The following is a 23,191-nucleotide window of genomic DNA, read 5'->3' on the forward strand; positions in this document are numbered from 1 at the left end:
ATAATAAATTACTCTTTGTAATACCCCTGTGATGGAAAGGGACATATACATACATGTACATACAGACAGACAGATACACACATACACACTTACTAGGAGGTGACAGTCGTGATTAATCATGGAACTTTGTTATAAATAGCACTTATCATGCACCTTTGATTGCCTAACTGCTGTCCACCGGATAATCCATCTTTTTCTAACATTCCAAAGACTTAAACACCATCACAAGGTTATCATTTCTATAAAACAACCGGACAGAGACATGTTTCCTTATACTTCCCACCTTTTAAATGTGCCATTTCCACCCAAAACAACATTAAGCTGAGATTCAGGATGGGCAATATACAGCCCTAGCCCAGTAACAAATTTTAATTTTGAATTACAGTGGCACCTAGAGCTCCTAATCCGGAATCAGGCACAGTCTTGCTAGGTACTGTGTGGACATATAGCAAAAAAACATCCCCTCCCCAAAAGAGCTTCCAGTGTGAGTAAGGTCTAATAGCTTACATCTGGCCATCACTAAGGTTTGCCCCAGTATACTTTGGGAATTGGGAGATCCATAACTTCTCAATGGGCACTTACTTCCAGCTCTGAAAGACATTGAGATATTGGACTGATGCTAATAATCATAAGATTATTATTGGTAGAAAAACTAACTAAGTTAATTTTTAAAGGTATCATACATATGTTAGTTATAATTTTCTTCTTCCTCGGAGGTCTGTACAGTTGAACTTTTGATACTTAGGGTATGTCTACACTACCTGCTGGATCGGCGGGCTGCGATCGATCCAGCAGGGGCTGATTTATTATGTCTAGTCTAGACATGATAAATTGACCCCCGAGTGCTCTCCAGTCGACTCCTGTACTCCACTGCCATGAGAGGTGCAGGCAGAGTCGACGGGGGAGCGGCAGCAGTCGACTCACCATAGTGAAGACACTGTGGTGAATAGGTCTAAGTACGTCAACTTCAGCTAAATTATTCACGTAGCTGAAGTTGAGAAATTTAGATTGATTCCCTCCCTCAGTGTAGACCAGGGCTTAGGGACCTGGCTTTGCAGAGGGATATGAAAAAAGAGTACCAATGAAAAGTTTTAAAAGTCTCTAAAGCATTTAAAAATAGTTTTCAATCAAGTATATGACATACACAGAACACATGATGGTGCAGTGTTATATAAAAGTTTTATTGGTATCCGTTTGTGCTGATCTGCAGAAGTCACTTGTACAATAGCTTCACCTTTTGTAAATACATTGGAATTCCGAGGGCATGCTGATAAAACATTTTTGCCACACCACGCGGTGTGCGTGCTCTCTCTGACTCTTTAATGTGTACATGTATATGTAATGTATAATAAAATGTTAGTCTTTATATAAAATCATCTATCTAATAACTGCTTGGGTGTGGAAATAAGGAAACTTTTTTTGAGAGTGCATATCAGCACCACAAAACAGTCTAGAAGAAAGAGCAGAAAATAATGTATTTTCCCATTAAAACTTAAAGGAAACTAAGGAGGCAGACTGCAATTATCTAGAACTGGGAATTTACCAAGACTTTTCCTGTGAAAAGAGCCAGACTCCTTAGTGATTACTGACTACAAGTGATAAGGAGGTTCCACTTTTATGTCTGATTTGAAAGATTTCAGCATCAGAATGGTGCTCACTATCATGCATTGGTTCATTATTGACCCAGCATCTATGTGTTCCTTGCAGGTGTCTCGTCTAAATCCTGAGAGAATCTAAGAAGATTAGCCTTGCTTATTTTGTGAGATCACAACACAAATGGCAGGGCTACAGGCTAGAAACCCTAGGAGAACTGACTTAGAAATGCTGCAAAGTTGTAGAGATTGTAACTCAAGTTGTTATTCCACAATTTACAGCAAAGCAAGAAATTAAGCAGAAGAACAGTGCAAACTGAAACCAGGAAAGCCCAAAATGATGCTTGAAAGATGTGAATGCTCTGAGGAGGTGGTAAACACCATCACTTCACCTACAGTCAAAGACACATACCCTCTGTCAGTCAAGATAGTGCTTAGTCTGAAGGTCATGCTGAACACATCACTGACCCCGGAAAATCAAATAACATCAGTGTAATAGGGTGTGTACCCCACATATGTCATGAAAGGGTTAATATGGGCTTGAGAGGCCAATTAGCCAGCCTGGGTTCACCTGGAGGATGGGCCAGGCCTAATTAGAGATAAAGTCCAGGTGGGGGAGAGCAGGGGTTTGTGGTTTTTCTTCCTCCATAATGAGCTGGATGAGTCCACGTAGAGAAATGGAGAGGAGAGGAGGTGGGAAATGCCGTCCCTCTGGGAAGCAACCTGAAAGAAGGCTGAGAAGGGGGAAGCAGAGCAGAGCAGGGGTGAGCTGGAAGCCTGACTGGAGATAGGGGTCCTGAGGAGCTGTAGCCTACCTGAACTCTGGGGTGGGGAGTGTGTCAGCCTCTGGACTGTGGGGTTAATGAAGGCACAGGAGCCTGAGACAAAGCGTGGGGCCAAACTGTAGTGGGTGAGGTGTGCTTGGGAGGAAGAGGTGGTTAGCTGGGCACAGCAGGGCTGAAGGTTTTGTTTCGTTTACCTTTCTGTTGTCCTTTGGTAAAGGACTCTGTGGCCCCAAAAGAAGCAGGAATCTGCAACGTGGGCTGTCTGGATGGCCAAGACTCTCCTACAATCAGAGAAGACCAAACGACAGTGGGGGAAACTGATTCACATCTGATCACAAAGAGGTGTATTGGGGTGGCAGCTTTCCACAGTCAGTTACCGTTAGCTGCTCCCGCCATCTCCAGCTAATAAGATTCAGTCTCTTTATCTTGGATAAATTCCTCGCCTCAGTAGTTCATGCATTTGTCATATCCAGGCTAGACAATTGCAACCATGCTGTCTAGACCTAAGCAAGAAAGTAATGAAGAAGCTGCAACTGGTAAATAATACTTTTAAGTGGTATAAACCAAAGACCATCTATTAGGCCCATTCTACCCATCCTGCACTGGAACCTTGTGTGCTATCAGATCCATTTCCAATGTATACTGAGCTATAACACCCTCAATGGAACAGATCCATGTTATCTCTAAGACCACCTGTTCTTTAATGTGCCATCCACCACCCTGGTTAGTAGCGTTTATCTAGACTCAAGGAAGCAGAAATCAGGATACTGTGTCCTTTTCTTCCCTTATGGTTTCTGCAGCCTTTATTTTCAGTTTCCTGTGAAATTATTTTGCTCGCCTCAAAGCCGTTAGTCTCCATGGTGTTTATCACACTGTCAATTTCCTTGTTTAAAAATGGGAAGGAACCCTAGGGTGTGTCTGCACAGAAGAAGCTGAGCATGGGCTAGACTACCTGAACTAGCTTGAATCCAGCTTGTGTGGGTAATAGCATTGAAGACAGCACAGTGTGGGCTTCAGAGCAGGCGACCAAGCCAAGTTCATACCCAAGATCCATGCCAGGCTTGCATTATCTGTGATGGAGCCCACACTGTGCTGTCTTTCTAGGTATTGTTTCCTGTACTAGCTGGATTCAAGCTAGCTTGGGTGTAGATGAGCCTGTGCACAGCTTTTGCTGTGTAGACATATCTTTAGAACCATAGCTGTGACAGGCAGCAAAAGACCTACTTGTTTCTCTTGGAGAAAATTCTCCTCTTTTCATTATTAGTAAATGAGCTGTGAAAGGAATTCACAGTCTCAGATGAACATCCATATGGCCCCAGTGTGATTTCACTCACCAGTTTTACACTGGTCTACCTCAATTAACTTCAAGAGAATTACTCTTGATTTACACTGATAAAATTGGAATCAGAATCACACTGGCAGAATTCTATCCTTTACATAAATTTGTATTTAAATGAAAAAACTGTAAAAATATTATTAGGAAGAAATGCAAAAGCTAAATTCTAGAACTCTGGGCCACGTTATTTCAAATGGCCTCAGTTTAATACATTACTTTGAATTTATTGCCATAATGGGCTCAACCAGTGGTTGTGGCCAAGTTATGGTTAGTGCAGCTGAAGGGAGAGAAAAAGTGGCTCTAAGTCACCTTTTTTACTTTTCTGGTCCTAGGGTGAATGGATGCCATGCAAGCCCTATGACTTAAATAGAGCTACTTCTGGGCTGACCAAAACTCTTCAGCTGCCCACAACCCAAGGGGCCACCTGGCAGACAGATCACTGGAGTACAGTTGCATTTCAGTCACACATGCTGTGATTGTCTCTATGCCAGTGAGAGATTCGCCCAGCACTGGGAGAATCACCATTGATATTGTAGGTTTCCGACTACTTCGTGCCACTGTGGGCCAAGGATCTGATCTGGTTTCTCTAGATGAAATCCTGCAAGTTTTATCATTGACTTAAATGGAATCAGGATTTCACCCTCTGTCCTTCCTTTAGTACTCTGGTCTTGTGTCTAACCTGTCCCTTCTATTCTCGCTTGGTAAACCCTTAGCCCAAAATCAGGTGTCACCATTGCATGGAAATGAGTTCTGGCCATTACATTTATTTCCCCATCTCCTCCAACTCCAGCAAATAAGCTCTTTGGGGCAGGGACTGTCATTTACTGTATCTTTGTACAGCATCCAGCACAATAGGGCCGTTTGTTTGTTTCCTAGATGCTTCTGCAATATATATGTTAAATAATAATATCCACATACATTTCATTATCACATTTACCATAACAATATTTGCATAAGGTTTTCATTTAAAAATATTGTATCTCATGGATAAGGAAAAGTCCAGAAAGCAGAATAAACAAACCAGAATCTTGGGTTTCAGTTACCAGTGTTCCAGCAAGGCTATATTTTCCAGTTCTCTCTCTCTCCTGGAGCCAAAATATATCATCACATTTTAGCAAATGGAAACTAATTTGCAGCCCATTTTGGGAGCCAGAATAATCTCGCACCTATCAAGGTTTAGATCTCCCTAGGAAGGGAGCATTTTTCAGAAAATGTAGAGGACAGTATCAAACTCTTTTCAGAGTAGCAGCTGTGTTAGTCTGTATCCGCAAAAAGAAATACAGTGGCACCTTGAGGAATTCCACCATGATTTCAACAATTTCCATCCCACCATCAACCTCAGCCTGGACCAGTCCACACAAGAGATCCGCTTCCTGGATACTACGGTGCTAATAAGCGATGGTCACATAAACACCACCCTATACCGGAAACCTACTGACTGCTATGCCTACCTACATGCCTCCAGTTTTCATCCAGACCACACCACACGATCCACTGTCTACAGCCACGCTCTCCGATACAACCTCATTTGCTCTAACCCCTCAGACAGAGACAAACACCTCCCAGATCTCTATCAAGCATTCTTACAACTACAGTACCCACCTGCTGAAGTGAAGAAACAGATTGACAGAGCCAGAAGAGTACCCAGAAGTTACCTACTACAGGACAGACCTAACAAAGAAAATAACAGAACGCCACTAGCCATCACCTTCAGTCCCCAACTAAAACCTCTCCAACGCATCCTCAAGGATCTACAACCTATCCTGAAGGACGACCCATCACTCTCACAGCTCTTGGGAGACAGGCCAGTCCTTGCTTACAGACAGCCCCCCAACCTGAAGCAAATACTTACCAGCAACCACACACCACACAACAAAACCACTAACCCAGGAACCAATCCTTGCAACAAAGCTCGTTGCCAACTGTGTCCACATATCTATTCAAGGGACACCATCATAGGGCCTAATCACATCAGCCACACTATCAGAGGCTCGTTCACCTGCACATCTACCAATGTGATATGTGCCAGCAATGCCCCTCTGCCATGTACATTGGCCAAACTGGACAGTCTCACGTAAAAGAATAAATGGACACAAATCAGATGTCAAGAATTATAACATTCAAAAACCAGTTGGAGAACACTTCAGTCTCTTTGGTCACTCGATTACAGACCTAAAAGTGGCAATTCTTCAACAAAAAGACTTCAAAAACAGACTCCAGTGAGAGACTGCTGAATTGGAATTAATTTGCAAACTGGATACAATTAACTTAGGCTTGAATAAAGACTGGGAATGGATGTGTCATTACACAAAGTAAAACTATTTCCCCATGTTTATTTCCCCCCATCCCCCACTGTTCCTCACATGTTCTTGTCAACTGCTGAAAATGGCCCACCTTGATTATCACTACAAAAGGTTTTTTCCGCCCCACTCTCCTGCTGGTAATAGCTCACCTTACCTGTAAAAAGAAAAGGAGTACTTGTGGCACCTTAGAGACTAACAAATTTATTAGAGCATAAGTTTTCGTGAGCTACAGCTCACTTCATCATCACTTCACCTTAGCTGACCACTCTTGTTACAGTGTGTATGGTAACACCCATTGTTTCATGTTCTCTGTGTATATAAAATCTCTCCACTGTATTTTCCACTGCATGCATCCGATGAAGTGAGCTGTAACTCATGAAAGCTTATGCTCAAATAAATTGGTTAGTCTCTAAGGTGCCACAAGTACTCCTTTTCTTTTATCAAACTCTTGTTACTGAACCTGGCCTTACATAATGAACGTGAGATGCTGGGGAAGGGACTGAGTATATTGCTACAGAAAATGACCTGGTGCTGAATGAGGGACAGGAACAGAGTTTGTTTTGATAGACTCAGGCCCCACATAGTAATGAACTGGGGAAAACTAGAAGGGAGGTGGACTCAAATTCAGGAAAGGGTATCAATAACAGAAGATGGATGCATGGTTCAGGAGCAAATGAGCAGAGCTCCCGGTCACATGCAGTGTCTGTAAAGACTTTTTGACATAAATACTCTATGCCATAAGTAAAGGAGGGTGTGTAATAATGTGGCTAGGGCACAGTCTTGCTATATTTGGATTGTAAATTTTTCCAGGCAGGGACCTCATCGATTTGCATGGAACATTTCATGGAACTATATACATAATCATTATCATAAAAAAAATAGGACAGGGAATTAGCATAACCAAGTTTTGTTCCCCGTTCTGTCACTAAATCCATATGGCAGCTTGGTAAATCACTTAATTTCACTGTGCCTCAATTCAGCCACCTGTGAAGTGGTAATTATGATAACGTCTTCACTTGTTGCATTATGTCTATAAAATTAGATTGTAATCTCTTGAAGGCAGAAGTTTGTATTTTACTTGTTCTATTAGACACCCTTAGGCACACTTTTAGTCATTGTAAAAATATTAATGAAGAAGAACTTGAATATTGCCTACTTCTATCTATTTTCTCTGTCCCTTGGAAGGCTCAGGGAAGGGGGGAGTATTACTGATTATGGAAACTCCAAGCTCTCCGTTCACAATAAAACCCTTGCTCAGTTCCGGTAGGTAAATATTTTTGTGAAATAGCATTTTGGTATGTTGGATAATCCATTAGGGGAGTTAATAATGGAGAGCTGTTCCCTTTCCAAACATGTATTTTGATGTCTTGAACTCATTTTTGTGGTCAGTTGTTTTTTTGATTCATGGCACAAGAGATTCCACCATCTAGACTGATTTTCAGCAGGCTGTTTCCTGATACTCCTAAATGTTAAACTGCTTTTTGAGCTGACTTCACTGGCAATATATACTGCAAAAAGTAGGTGTGTATTGTGGAATTGTACATGTCAAGACCTCATCCAAACTTGGCAGAGCTGGTAGCTGGTTCAAATTGTAAACAATGGGAAAACATATGTCAAACTTCATAATATCATTATGCTTAAAGATGTTGTTGTGCTACATTTAGAAGAGCAACTTCAAAGTTGGGAATCTCAAAATTCTACCTTCTTCTTGCATCCTTAAGTCTGATTGCCAATTCTTGATTTCTTCATATGGATTTATCCCTGAACCAAATCCTTCCATGGTATTTTTTTCAAAACTAAAAAATGAGTGCAAGAAATACTTCCAACAGCCGAGTAATTGTGAATAGAATTGGTTGGAAAATGCAGGGGGGGGGGAGTGCATAAAATATTTTGTTGACATTTTGAAAAACACCAGAAAATAATTCATGATACATTTTTGCAAATAGTTTCCCCTGCAATTTCAAATACTCAAAAATCTCAGGCAGCAAGTAAAAAGAAATCCTAAAATAAAAAATCATTGTACCCATTCTAGCAATCAGGAGCAAATCTAAAATAACAGAGAGTGGCCATGTGTGAGCTGGAGGAATACAAATTCAGTAAGAGCAGTTTCTGCTTTTTGGGTTTGGGGGAATAATTGCAAGTCCTGGTGAGGAAAAACAATTTTGAAAAATACTGGAATTTAGAAACAATTAAAAAAATTGTAGAATATGCATTTTAACCTTCACTTGGCATCCTCCTCCTGAACCAGCCCTCAACATTTTAGGTATTGTGCAGCAAAAACACTTCAAATTATACTGTTGTGATGAAATAGAAGAGTAACAGAAAGGAGCCTTAGAGGGCCCTCTATAGAATGCTATTGATATTAGGAGATGAAAAGGTAGTGGATGTCATGTCTAGCAGAGATATGCTTAATAAATAGGTTGCAGGTCATTGGTAAGTCCCTTGATGGCATCTGGCTGATTTTCAGAGGAAGTTAATATGGGGCAGCTCTGTTAATCCATTGCCACCTGTCTACTTTGCTAACCCTCTCAATCAACCATCATAGTGGTTAAAATTGACAAAAACAATGGTCTTTTGTAGCACTCCCAGGCTGAACTGCAGTCTGGAAGAATCAAGCTGATGGTCACAAATTGGTGTTGGGCAAATCCAAAATGGTTATGGTTCAAAATGGCCAGTTCTCAGATTAACAGAGGCTTTAAGGAGCCTCACTCCAGATCTGGCTCTCTACTCTCTCTGCTGTTTCTCTGCTATCTGGAGAGCCTGTGCTCCCCTCTACCAATAGTTCTTCCCTTCAGAAGGGTCAGTCAGGCAACTTGTTCTGTCAGCTTCTGGCCAGCTCATCTTCTCATGATAATAGGGGAAAGTGAAGATTTAGTGTCTGAGTGGATGGGTTCTTATTTGATCCATATTGAGCCGCCCTGTCTTAATGCGAAGACCGAGCTTTGTTGCCATGTGCATTTCTGAGAGAGAGAGAACCATTAGCAGAAAAATTAACCCTTTGTGAGATTTAATTCCCCCCATCTATGCTGGCACAGAAAGTTACAAATTATACTCCCCTGAGATGGGGCCCTGCACCAGCAGAGAAAGGATGAAGAAGAACCTGTGGGCTCAGCTAGCCCTGCCTGCTATACCTGCAGCCAATTCAAAGCCTGGAGGGGCAATAAAAGGAGAGCCTGACTCAGTTGACTGGTCAGGAAGGAGGACAGAGTTCCGCCTCTCCGCCTGAAGGGAGCTTCGCTTGCAGAGTTGCAGAGAGATGGGCCTGATTGCTGGAGCAGTCACTGGGCAGGAACATCATACCCCAAGGAATGAGCAATGCTTGAATCAGAGACTATTTGGGAAGAAAGCCCGAATTAAAGGACAGGAACACTGTCCTGGAAGACTGGGGGATGGCCCAGCATTGAGGTAGGCTTGCTTTTTGTTGTAGAACATTTTGAGGTTTAACCTACCCAGAAAGGGGTAAGACTGAAGAGGCAACAATGAGCCAATGGGTCACAGTCTGCCTCAGTGGACACCGGAAATAGAGACTTCTTCCCCCAGGGCACCTGGAAGGTCCACAAAGGGGCACTGCTCCAGCCACACCACTACACTGCCCCCATACTCTCTCCAGGTGGAGGGCAGTTTTAAGCTGCAGTTGGCTACCTGCCATAGGAGACCTACTGAAGAAGATTGCCCAAGAAATATGCTGAATCTGTCCCATCCCACAGCCATCCTCTCCGCATCCTCTCCTTGCCCATTGCTGCCCATTTTGGAGGATCCACTGGTCAGCTGTGAACTCCCCAAAGGAAGGGAAGTTGCAGGTGCTTGGTGACACTGCTGCCTACCCTAGCAGGCTTTCCATTACTGGGGTCCCTTCTTTGTGGGCTCTATCTGTGGTAGAAGCTGGTGGAACCTGGTGTTGAATCCTCGTGCCCTTAATGAGAGATTGTAAATTTGTCACTAGGGAAGGAGGCAAGTCTAAAAGCCTCCTAGCTAACATTAAAAGAATGCAGAAAGAGAGCAGGTTCAGAAGTGCCGGCAGGTCAAATATCAGGACCAGAACTGCACTGGCCTGGCAGCCCCCTGCATTGTCATTAGTCAGTTTGATTAGTGCAGGACCCTATCAGAGGAGGGGAAGATCTTACAAACAGATAGCCAGCTACTTTGGCAGCTTGCATTCAGTTTTGAAATCAATTAACTATAAAGAATTTATAAAGCTTGAAATTTCCTCTTTGCATGAGCTAAGACGTATAATGGCAAGCAAAACCAAAAGTAGTGCTCAGATTGTAAAATGTTGTGCAGGATTTAATGCAACTCTTCCAGACATCAGCTGTATAAATATCAAGGGAAGGAGTTAAAAGACAAAAACCTGAAAACTATTATGGGCAAGGAAACTACTGATTCCCAGCCTGATCACACGGTATATACTTATGCTGGAGCTCACACAGATTTTTATTATAGCCAGGCCAAAATTTGTGATGTTAACATTTAAGGTTGTGTCAGTGTTTCCATTATGACTGTCATTAAGGTCAGTGAGAGGTTCACAGTTAATTCTTCCCATTGTGTTCAATATTTTCCTTGCAAAGTCTTAGTCCAGGAGCAATCGTTTGCTTTCAGATTACAATAATGTAAGAAAGGGTGAGCTAGGAGTTTAGACTCTTTGTTTTTCCTCCACCTCTTCTATGCACAAACTATTTGTTCCTATGTTGGTCCTAGATAAAATATGAATAAACTAAAAACTGTGATAAGTTTCATTGCACCAAGAGTATTTAGGCCAAGAAAGAGGCTCTGATGGAATTTGAGAGGGTGTTGGTACTTCCAGACACTACATAGATGAAAATCTTTGGTCCACTCTGCCTTTCTTCTGAGTTTGGAGCTGTCAGTGAGGATGTCTTCTTCTTTGGGCCACGTGATCCCTTTACATTTTCTTCCCCAAATGACCAAATAATCCTCCTCTATGCTGCTGCCACCAATACCCTATGTCAGTGTTCTTTTGTTTATTTTCATACATAGGTGCAGGTGCGCACACACACACATACATACATATATATCACAAAACCAAGAATAGTTGTCACTGATTTTATCTTGTTCATAAAAATATGGCTATTCCCCAATTAAAAATTGATTTTCTCTGCTTTTTGGTAATATACTTTTTAGGTAAAATATGAACTGTAGAGGGCTGACATTGGTAGAACCATTAAATATTACTATTTGCGTTCCTTCAACCTTCTCTCTGTCAACATATCTGCAGGCCATAGGGTCAATAGAAAACTGATGAGGCAAGCATGAGATCTGAAGCTAATGTGATGTTATGCTCCTAATGTTCTCCTCCTAATCAGGTACTTGAGAAAATGAGTTAAACACAAGAAAATATATATTCACAGTGGTCTTTGTTTTCCTTATGTTTGATTAAGAATAGTTTCTTTACTCATTTGTTTGTACAGGGTAAAAAGAAAATTTCCAGTAATAAAACTGACTTGTTTATCGCATAGGGAAAAGAAACAGTTGGAATTTTATAATCAGATAAGAGATTAGTTTACAAAGCCACTCTGCAATTGGAGATGTGTAGGTATGATTGTAACTTCCTCCGTGCACCTATGGTATAAACATAGGCACATCCAAAGTACTTGCAAATTTGCTGTGATTTGACATTGCTCCTGCAATCTTTCACTTCAATAATGTCTGAATATGGATGTTTTCTTCCATCATCCTTTCTGACAACAACTTTGCCTGGTGCGTCTCAAGGCCGATAAAGGAACTAATGTTAAAATAGTTGTTCTACTTCTGGATTAATGAATGTTCCTATGTTTGGATGGACCTGATTACTCACGATGACATCCTTCTCTGCAATTTAATTAGAGACTCTGGATTTAAGCTTAAACCAAAAACAATCAACAAAACAACGATGGGCCAGATCAGCTCCTTTGATTTACACCAGCTGAGGATCTGGCCCATCATTATGAATGTAAATCTCTAAATATCACCTTTTAAAAAAATAAACACAGGAAAAAACAGAAAATGACAAGTTCCCTTTGATGGGAGTTTCAGCTAATACACATCCTATCCATGCTGTCCACAGGAAATGACTCCCATTACGGTAATTATTAATTCATCACTTCCTGTTCATTTTCTCCTTGTGTCACTTCTTGGTTATGCATAGCAGCATAGTAAACCACCAGATTGTGTGGGAACATAGGATGCAAAATATAAATAAGACTGTCTCAAAAAATTTGTATGAGTATTTTGGTGGGGTTTTTTCATTGCTGGTGAAACAATTGTATCCTGACTCTATTTTACACAATCAGAGTTCAAATAAATCTATAGAAATGATTTTTCTAGGATGTTACAGTGTACTAAGTAGCCAAAACTAACAATGAAAATGAGTAAAAAAAAAAACCAAGAAACAAGATCCTTAAATGTAATCTGCATTTGTCAGGGTGCCACTGTAGTTAAATGTCTCTACCTCCTCCCTCTTTGCTAAAAGGCTAATTCCGATCAATAATTCTTATGCACCTGACCGTAAGTTTGCTTGTTGTATCGGAAAACTTAAGTTTGGAACTGCATGTGTGTTGGGGGCGGGGGTAGAGCAAGAGCACTTATGCTGCTCTTTGAAACATGATTTTCAAAAGTCAGTAATTGTAGACGGGGGGAGGGGAAAAGACCTGGTATCTTTTTCTTTGCACATCAACCTTCCATATTATATACACGTGTCGACAGAAGCATGCTAGTATTGTCCTACCTACCAGATGTACTATTATCATTGGTTAGGAATGTGTTCTCATGTGATTCCTACTTTATACATGGCAACTGATGCAGCAGCATTCTGTCAGGAGCTGTCATTGAGGATCAATGCTTAGTGTTACGCAGCAGGATGCTGCTGTATCTCAGTGGGTGTCCTCCTGCTATGCTTTGATTATATTTGTTGTAGAGAAAAAACATGGTCGTGCTTACATGGTGTTCATCTATCACCTCCTCTGTGGAAGACATTTCATACTCTCTTAATTTGTTCCCATTTCTTTATAAAATGTGATATGTTGTTTAAAAAAATACACCAGCTTTTTCAAAGATTCCTTCAGTGTAATCAGATTATAAAGGGGATATGGGACAGTTTGTCTCTGCTTCTAATTGGGTGGCTTAAAGACTATCATTAAATCTCTGAGGAGAAGCTGACTGAACATCCATAGAATTTAAAGTCTGATGGCAGTTGTGGTTCAAAAATGTTGTTCTGGACCAGGCGCAGGGTCATCTGAGGAGACGCTCTGGCAAACGCCAAGGTAACGGGAAGGACATTGTACTCTTTGTTGTTTGTTGTAGCCCCAGTAGTTGGAATAACTAAAGTTCCTAGAAAAAATATTCAATTAGATGAACTGGTAATATATTCATGTTTACGTGGGACTAATATCTTGTGATGAAGAGGTGGGAAAGAAGGGGAGGGTATTTCGATAGGTTTCTATAATATTCAGAAAAGAAAAGGAGGACTTGTGGCACCTTAGAGACTAACCAATTTATTAGAGCATAAGCTTTCATGAGCTACAGCTCACTTCATCAGATGCATTCCGACGAAGTGAGCTGTAGCTCACGAAGGCTTATGCTCAAATAATTTTGTTAGTCTCTAAGGTGCCACAAGTACTCATTTTCTTTTCTGAATACAGACTAACACGACTGCTACTCTGGAACATATAATATTCAGAGACAGCCTGCCCACAGATAATCCTTCATCTGAGAGCACTGCTAAAAAGATAAGGGGTAAATATTGTGAAGGAAAAAATATGGGAGCTATGTTGGGCTTTTAGCTGATGCATTTATTTAAAAATATTCCCTCAAAATGCTCCATGGTAAGTAGTTTAGAGAGTGTGCCTGTTTTCTGTTTGAAAAGATCACCCCCTAAGTTAATTATTATTGCCTCTCACTGGATGAATTTTTTAGAATCGTGTTTTCACACTGATACTCTGTTAACACACCTGCAGGTATGAACGAATACATACTAGAAGACCTTATCATGTGGATGCGGCTAACAAATACGCTCTAGATGATGATCTAGTAAATCTAGAGGTTCTAGATGAGGTACTGTACCATTCAGGCATCAGTTTCTCAGCCCTGACCATTACATCACATGTATTGCTTGCTTCTGCTTTATAGGTTTTATTCTAACAGTGTCATCATGTCACAAAATTAATTGTTCATAGTCTTGGCATAAAAGAATAACTGTTCCACACGTGATTCTGATCTGCTATCACAAGTTCATTTATATTCTACTCAGTGATATAAAAGCAGTTTCAGTAAAACCTAAAGCACAGAAGAACTGAATGATGGATGATGCTAGTTTAAATTATTTTCTATTTGCAAGAAAATTGAAGCTTAGCCTCAAAAACCAGGATTAGAATTATTTTTCTTCAAAACCAATAATGTATTTAAAAGAATGTCCCAGCTACAGATAATAAAGACTCTATTATGAAAAGAGTGATAAACTCATACGTATAATCTTCAAGTTTTAATACACCACATGTGTGCAGAGAACCTGTTAATTTTAGCTTGGGGGAACCTTAACTTGTATTCCAACAGGAACAACATATAATATAAAAATGTGCTGGGTTCCCATATAAAACAATTTTATGGAGTAATACCTGAAAAATTGTGATCTTGTTTTATGTTCCTTTTTGTTCTATGATGAACTCATGAGCATGAAGAGTCAAATTACTAAAATTAAGTGACAGTTTACATGCAAGTTTGGCAATGAAACCCCCCCAAATCCGATAACCTCTATGGCCATTTACTGCATTAAAGTGTTTGCTTCTCTGACAGGCATAACAGCATAAACTAATAAAAAAATAGGGTTATTGTTTTTAATTTGGTTTTGTTGCAATACTGTAAAGAGAGATGCATGATGTTTTGAAAATATTGGTTTGGTTTTGTGAGGTCAGTGGTTGACATAAATGACAAATAACATTTAAGATAATCAGTTATTACTCAGTGTTCTCAATATATTTACAATGAATTTTGCTATCTGGAAAAATATTTCTTAACTGTCAAATGTTTTATAATCCTAGGATACAATTATCCATCAACTTCAGAAGCGTTATGCTGATCTACAAATTTATACTTATGTTGGAGACATTTTAATAGCCTTAAACCCCTTCCAGAATCTCAGCATATATTCTCCACAGGTAAGAGGAACAACAAGATGAGGACAATACCTGCTGTATATTGTAAAATTGAAGATGCACAAGAAAGAAAAGGCTTGTAAATGGTTAGGAGTCTTGGTCACTGAAAACCACAAAAATATATTTAAAATAAAACTTACAAAATTTCTTTAAATCATTACTCTGTGGAGAACATCTCTATCGAGCTTATGTGCCCTTCCCCATCACCAAAGTATCTGAGCCCTCACAATCTTTAATATATTTACCCACACAACACCCTATGGGGGAGCAGTACTATTATCCCCATTTTACAAATAGGGAGCTGAGGCACAGACAGACAAAGTGACTTGCTCAAGATCACAGAGAAAGTCGGCGGCACATAAGGGAATTGAACCGTCTTCCCAGGCTAGCATCCTAATCACCAGACCATCCTTCCTGACATCCCTGATTACACAGGGTGAAATTTTTATTTTGACAGATTTCTTTTTCATTTAGTTTTCCACGCTTTACCATGGTGTGAAGCGGTCATCAAATCCCCCCCACATATTTGCCTCTGCCGATGCTGCTTACCAGGGCATGGTAACTTTCAGCAAGGATCAGGTAAGAACGAGTTCATCTCGTTTTATACTTAACATTGGTCATAGAATGCTGTATTACTTAGGTTACGTTTAGTATTCTGTCACTGATCTTTGTGAAACCTTCTGTTCCAGAGTATGTATGTATAGCAGAAAAAATGGAACAGCATTCCAATCAGTTTTAGGACTACTGAAAAGGTCATGGTACAGTAGTAGACACTATAAGGTTGAATACTCAGTCAGTGTAAATCAGCGTAGCTCCATTGATTCCAGATAACACCAGCTGACGATCTTTGCCCTATGGGCCTGATTCTGTACTATCTTGCATCCAGTACACTCATTTACAACTGTGCAAAATGTGTGTAAAATGCTGCCATATCAGTGGCATTTTGCACTTAGCTCGCACAGGTGCAAGACAATGGAGAATCAGTCCCTGTGACTACAAGTCACAGAAAATACAAACCATTAACTATGGGATCACTCATTTTCATGGTAAAATATAATAATGAGAGTTCTAACATAAATGTAATGAGGACGCAAATCCAATTATATGGCAATGATTTTAATGAGAATGGAAATATAGTGTACAGAAACTGGATTCCTTCTTACAATATTTTCAAGATTGTAATTCTTGTATTCCTTTTCACATGATGCACTATGCATAGATATGGGTATTGGGGAATAATAATGATTTTATTTGTGACATGCATACTGCACATTAGTTCATAGTAAATACTTCTAAAGAAGGTTTAAAAACACAATAAAATAATACAATAAAACCGTATTCAGAATACACCAGACAAAGATGAATATAGATGAACCCTGCACATGAAAAAGGAGAAAGAGGGTTGACAGTTTATTGGGTTTTGGGGAGTGCAGGTACCAAGGGTCCATTAGATGTAGCTATTAGTTATGTAACTCTTGAGGGGTTTTGCTAAGAAACTAGTATCTGTGTAGAATAAATGGGATGAGGGGATTTGTTGAAGTTAAGAAGCAAGTTCATCATTTTGAAATCAGCCCATCAGGTTTATTTTGTAAATCTTAATTTTTTCAAGTGCCTTATATATGATTACAAACTAATTTTGCCTTGTGGATCCATATCCTTGAGCTTAGGTAGCTAACTATTTATAGGCATCTTGGTATACTGTCAGCATAGCTAATTTACTGTTTACTGTTTCCAAAAGACTACTGTACAAGTAATCTTTGAGCCTAGGACTCCCAGGGTTGGTTGATCCAATCAATAAAATCTGTGGCTACGGATCTGTTAGTTCTGACACCAGGTACGGGAGGAATGCAGATCTTCTCTTCTGGGTTCCTCTCATAAACAGAAACACATTTGTTTGTCCGACTTCTTTAGAAGCCCAGGATGCTGTGCCAGCTCAGGGATTAGCACTGTGTGTAGGGTGTTCCCTGTACATGGTACCAAACACTGAGGATTTTTTTTTAAGTGGAAGATCAGGCTTTTAGGGCATGGCTACACTTGCAGATGAAGAGCGCTTTGAATTAAACCAGCCTTCGTAGAGCACAGTAGGTAAAGCGCTGCAGTCTGTCCACACTGACAGCTTGAAGCACACTGGCATGGCCACATTTGCGGCACTTGCAGTGGCATGGGAGTGGTGCATTATGGGCAGTTATCCCAGCATACAAGTGGCTGCAACATGCTTTTCAAATGGGGGGTGGAGTGTGATAGGGAGTGTGTTGTGTCTATGTGGGGGGAGAGAGAGTGGATTTTGGGGGGGCTGAGAGCATGTCAGCATGCTATCTTGTAAATTCAGACAGCAGCAGACCCCCCTCACCTCCGTGCCTCTCTCTCTCACACATAGCATTCCACACTAATGGTTGCTTTGTCTCAGAGCAGATAAGTAGCTGGCTGTCAGTAACGGAGCTTTCAAAGGGCATTTCCACATTCCTCCAGCCAATTCCAAACAATGACAAGAGTGGCCACTTGACTTAAGGGGATTATGGGACGTTTCCGGAGGCTGATCAGAGCGCAGTAAAGCAACACCTCGTTCACACTGGCGCTGCGGTGCTCCAGCAGGGGCGCAGCAAACGTTATTCCACTCGCCAAGGTGCAGTACCAGCAGCGCTGTAGCTGCGGAGTCAGAGAGCTCTATGTGCCTTGCCAGTGTGGACGGGTAGTGAGCTAGTGTGCCCGGGGCGCCTTTATTGCGCTGTAACTCACAAGTGTAGCCAAGCCCTGAGACTGTACGTTTGGTAGAATGGTACTTTCCCAGTAAAAGAGTCCATGTTTCAAATAGTGTCATAGCATTGGGCTCTATGGATCTTATTCTCTCCATAAATGTATAAGCACCCAGAGATTATGATGATGCACCTTTTATCGATCAAAAGAGTGAAGAAACAAACATACTTGTGACTCTTACTGATATACAGAGTGTTGACTCTGAAGATGTCTTGGTATATATTCAAAACAATGTAAAAGTAGCAGTTGAACATCTGAGTTGATCAGCTTTATGGTGAACAATGCATTTACAACTTTGTTTTGTGTATCAGTGCATTATCATCAGTGGAGAAAGTGGTGCTGGAAAGACTGAAAGCGCCCACCTGATTGTCCAGCATTTGACATTCCTGGGAAAGGTATTTATAGCCAGCCAGGTAGCCCAGTGAGCATTGCATTTTAAACCATCTTTGCTGAAAAAAGCCTGATGCATTTATTTCTAGCTTGTTGAAAACACTGAAAATTGAGCAGTACAGACTGTGGACTTTGTTATTAATTTGGATCTGATATTTTACACTGAAGAGACCATGGCCTAGTGATTAATTATTAACATAAAGAATATGCTAGTTTTAAGATCAGCTCCTGCGAAGGCTTATGCACGTGCTTAACTCTATGCACATGAGTTGTCCCATTAAAGTCAGTGAGAGTACTCACATGCACCATTGTTTGCAGAATTGGGACCTTAGGGTCTGATCCTTCTTTGCCATTGACTTCAATGTATAAACGATCAAGCCCATAATGATTAGTGCCTCTGGTTATCTACAGTGCTTATGACCTAGGTCCATTATTCAGACTATAAGGATCAGTGCCAGAATGAAATTGGGAAGGGTCTGCTGCAGCAAACACTTATGCACATATTTAACTTTAAGCATATGAATAATGCCATTGAAGTCACGGCACTTTGAAAACTCAAGTGCTTAAAGTTAAACATATGTATAAATGCTGGCTGGATCAGAGCCTAAATGCTATTTATTGTCTGATATTTTATTTTGTTAAATTTTATTTTGTTAAAATAAAATATATGGAGCCTCCTAAGGCACATAAATTGCAAAGAGGGGGAAAATCCAATATCTTCACACCTGCTAGAGACTTTGTTTTCCCCTTCAATATGTGGGTGTGTTGTATCGGTAACTAGGTCAATTCACATGTGCCAGTAGCTGAAGATGCTGGACACCTGATAATGCACACTATGTTTCTGAGGCTGGGAAGAAGCCTGGAGTAAGCATTCTTTTGGGGCATTCCTTCTGACCTGTGTCTATTCTGTCAAGGCCAATAACCGCGCTTTGCGTGAGAAGATTCTTCAAGTGAACCCTCTGGTTGAAGCGTTTGGGAACGCCTGCACTGCAATCAATGACAACTCAAGTCGTTTTGGAAAATACCTGGAAATGCTGTTTACACCAACAGGAGCTGTAATGGGGGCAAAAATTTCTGAATATCTACTTGAAAAATCCAGAGTCATAAAGCAGGCTGTGTAGGTTAATAATACTATGTCCTTTCAAATCTAGTCTACCTTTTTTGGGGTTTGTGTTTACTTTTCCAGAACAGTTTTTACTTTTCAAAAAACACTTTTCAATGAAATTTTGTTCAAACTCCCTGGCTGGAAGTACAGTTAGTTTCATTCTTCTGGGCTGGAGACCAATACCACTCCATTGTTTGGTAAAGGATGCTCTGTATAGTATAATGTTTCTCCCAGAGCCTATTTCCTATAAACATATCATTGTACCTTTGTGCTCAACCTCCAACAACTTATAAAGGGAAGGAGTGGAGCCTGATCTTGGACTCATTGCCACCATCTAGTTGGGCTGGGTTTTGTGTGTTTAACAGATAAGATGGAAGAGCTTTTCATTGGGCTTTTGCTGCTTCTGGGAGCTTTGCCATTGACTTCAATGAGCATAGGATCAATCCCTCTTCCATTAACTTGACAGTGTACAGCATAGTGCAAACATGTAGATGCAGATATACCTGTAAGCTTTAAAATAATACTTTTTTTTTTCCAGAGGAGAAAAAAACTTCCATATATTTTACTATATTTATGCTGGTCTTTTTCATCAGAAGAAACTTTCTGAGTATAGACTTCCTGAAAAAAAGCCTCCTCGGTAACTATCACTAATTTGTTTTTAATGCGGCTGTAATTGGCTATTGATCGGGGCTTGCTTTCAGTGTGGTGCTTTAAAATCTCTCTCAATCTTTTTCTATCCCTTATGGATCTTTCTTAATCCTCCCAAGTACAGAAGTGGATGGACAATAAGGAATTACATTATTATTTTGTTTGAGGACTCGCAGCATTTATAATAAGAGGGAAAAAAGCCATCTCATCATTATCTAGATTTTCATTCCTTCTTTCAGGTCTTCTCTATCCCTAGAAATGAATGGCTGTGAATGTAGAGCTTTCTGGTAATACTGAAGGAGCAACTCAAAATATATTGGTTTAAATTTATGTTACTCTTTGCGTATTAGGGAAAATTCTACTTGAATGCATTAGTAGTTCCATTAAAGTAAATGGAATTGCACTGTCTTATTTCAGGGCTGAATCGTGTTCGTTAACTTTGAGTTACTAATTTCATTTGCTATCCGTCTCTTTATTGGAAAACTATAATGTTGGGAAAACATTTTAATTTGTGCTGAAGGAACAAAAACTAATAGAAAGAAAATAATCCAAAACTTTTTGATTAGCATAACAATATTTATTTGGTTAAAAAACATTGCAATAAGTGGTCTGCTGCATTACTGATGCAATGCTATTGAACATCTGTTAACATCTGTTAACACAGCATTTTAATTATGCCACTTTATTTAGGTATATTGATAACGAAACTGGAAGAGTAATGCAAGATATTATTACTAAAGACTCATATGGAAGACAATTTGAAGCAATTCAGCATTGCTTTAGGATCATAGGATTCACTGATGAGGTAAGAGATTAATCATGAAATAGCTACCAAAGCATTATTGACCTTATTTTTAAAAACCACCTCCAACGCTTCCTGTGCAAATAGTGGCATTTGTTGTCTAAATATATCATTATTCCACAGAATCTCACCTTTGTAATAGTGTGTACAAAACTGCACCCACAGAACTGGAGGACAGACTGAGGCTTCAGTTTTACTGAGGCAAGCTCCATTCTATCCCCTTCACATTTCCATTTCTATCTCACTTTTCCACTTCAGAGGGAGTTTGCCTGAATAAAGAGAGAGTAAAAACTGAACTGGGCAAGTAAAAACCTCAGAATGACCCAATGGGCTTTACACACACACTCCCTATCTTATTTTTAAACAGACCACATTTGGGGGCTACAACTAACTAATTGTGTCTTGTTAAGGTAGTTCTTGTCTCATTTTGCAGGAAGTGCATTCAGTTTACAAAATTCTGGCTGGAATCTTGAATACAGGAAACATTGAGTTTGCTGCCATTTCCTCACAACACCAAACTGATAAAAGTGAAGTTCCCAATGCAGAGGCCTTAGATAATGGTAAATATGTTTTTAATATTGTCAGTTCTATAAATGCAGCTTGATTGCATTTGTAAGAATCTCTAACTGATAGGTATCAGGTCGGTAGTGCTGGCAATTTTTGTTCTCCAGTCACAGCCATCTTTCCTGTCTGTTATCTTCCAGCTGCTGCACTGCTCAGTATTGGTTCAGAAGAGCTCCAAGAAGCTCTAACCTCTCACTGTGTTGTAACACGAGGAGAGACTATTATCCGAACAAACACTGTGGACAAAGCCTCTGATGTGCGAGATGCCATGTCTAAAGCACTTTATGGCCGACTCTTCAGCTGGATTGTAAATCGCATTAATACACTGCTGCAGCCAGATAAAAATATATGGCAAGTTACATATTGCTGACGTGTGTGATGGGATCATCCCCTTTTGTAGTTTTGATTTTGCTGGAGGAATATTGTGTTTATTTGAAAAAGACCTCAAAATGGCCTTCATGCTGTGATCCTGAATTCTGTTTCCAGGACATTAACTCCATCCTTTTCAAAGAGCTCACTGGGATTTGGCTACTGAAATCAATGGGAATTGTGTGGTTAAAATCTCAGGCAAGTCTTTGAAAAGAGCCTGTGTATCTGGTAAGCATGAAAATCATACCAGATGCCCATAGATAACCAATTACAGTAGACTGGATACATTAAACACAAGTATTGTTCTATGTGGTCCTTACAATTCTCAAGTACTATTAAACTAGTGATAAAATATAAATATAAATGATTACAGAACAGCTACTTCATGAATATATTTTTGACATTCTAATGCAAGCTGTTAAAACCAGCTGTCAAAACATTTAATTATGAAAACTTAAATGCCAATTTGCATTATGGAAATGTTTACACTGTAACATCTTATTCCTTTCCTGGAACAAAGACAGATACTCAGACCCCGTTCTAGCTGCTTTGCACTTCTCAAGGAGCAACTGGGTATTCCCAAGCATAAGTGAATCCCTCAGGTGGTGTAAAGCTGGCATAGGTGCTTTGATTTTGTTGGCTCCCCCCACATTCTCCATGGAGAGGATATGTTGGAAGTGGGGGAAGGCATGGAGAGGATATATCGGGGGCAGGGTTGCAGCAATGTGTCCTCATGGGACAGCTGCTGGTGGTGTAAATTAGAGCAGCCCTTAGGCAGCTTTGAGTTATGCTAGGGGCTGTTTCATTCCCTGTAGTGCCAGAATTGGGAAAGTGGAAAGGTGTCTTATATTTCTCTTTCCTTTGTCTCCTCATAACTGTGCGGTACATGAGGTCAACACTGTAAAGGATGCAGACTTCAGTCTGAGACTGCCTGTCTGTCTGTCTTAGGCAGGGTCAAAGTAATGGGAAATGGCGGGAGCACAGCTCCCCCTCTTCTGTCAACAGCAGAGGGAAAACTCCTCCTCTTCCATAGCCAGTGCATGAGAGCTCCTCTTTCTTTCTCAATCTACTTTAGCATGGCTATCTAGGTTGCCCACCGAAGAGTCTACACAGCCCTCTTCTACCTGAGGAGGCTGTCAAATAGTTTTCTGTTGAGATCTGCTTGCTGAAACCATTCCCTTAATACCTCTGAAGAGGTGCTGCTTGGAATCAGTACTTCCCAATGATTTCTCTCTTCCTCCTCCCAAAACCTTAGCAGAACTTGTGTAATGCAAGAATCTCAGAGTTGAAAAGGAGTTGGGTGACCAGATGTCCTGATTTTATAGCGACTGTCCTGATATTCAGGTCTTTGTCTAATATAGTTGCCTATTACCCTCCACGCCCTGTTCTGATTTTTCATACTT

At 40.3% G+C, this 23,191-nt stretch overlaps 1 protein-coding gene across 7 annotated transcripts in view; it reads left to right on the forward strand.

The window, feature by feature from the left end:
* MYO3B (myosin IIIB) overlaps positions 1-23,191 on the forward strand; it is a 341,188-nt gene that overhangs the window by 135,340 nt on the left and 182,657 nt on the right. For all 7 annotated transcript variants that reach the window (XM_048870184.2, XM_048870183.2, XM_048870181.2 and 4 more), the window contains 9 exons: positions 13,963-14,059; positions 15,043-15,159; positions 15,631-15,735; positions 18,222-18,305; positions 19,215-19,417; positions 19,944-20,042; positions 20,744-20,858; positions 21,289-21,415; positions 21,560-21,770. In XM_048870184.2, coding sequence (XP_048726141.1) covers positions 13,963-14,059; positions 15,043-15,159; positions 15,631-15,735; positions 18,222-18,305; positions 19,215-19,417; positions 19,944-20,042; positions 20,744-20,858; positions 21,289-21,415; positions 21,560-21,770 — 1,158 coding nt within the window. The remainder of the gene's footprint in view (positions 1-13,962; positions 14,060-15,042; positions 15,160-15,630; positions 15,736-18,221; positions 18,306-19,214; positions 19,418-19,943; positions 20,043-20,743; positions 20,859-21,288; positions 21,416-21,559; positions 21,771-23,191) is intronic.

Source organism: Caretta caretta, chromosome 11 (assembly GCF_965140235.1).
Source record: "Caretta caretta isolate rCarCar2 chromosome 11, rCarCar1.hap1, whole genome shotgun sequence".
NCBI lineage: Eukaryota > Metazoa > Chordata > Testudines > Cheloniidae > Caretta > Caretta caretta.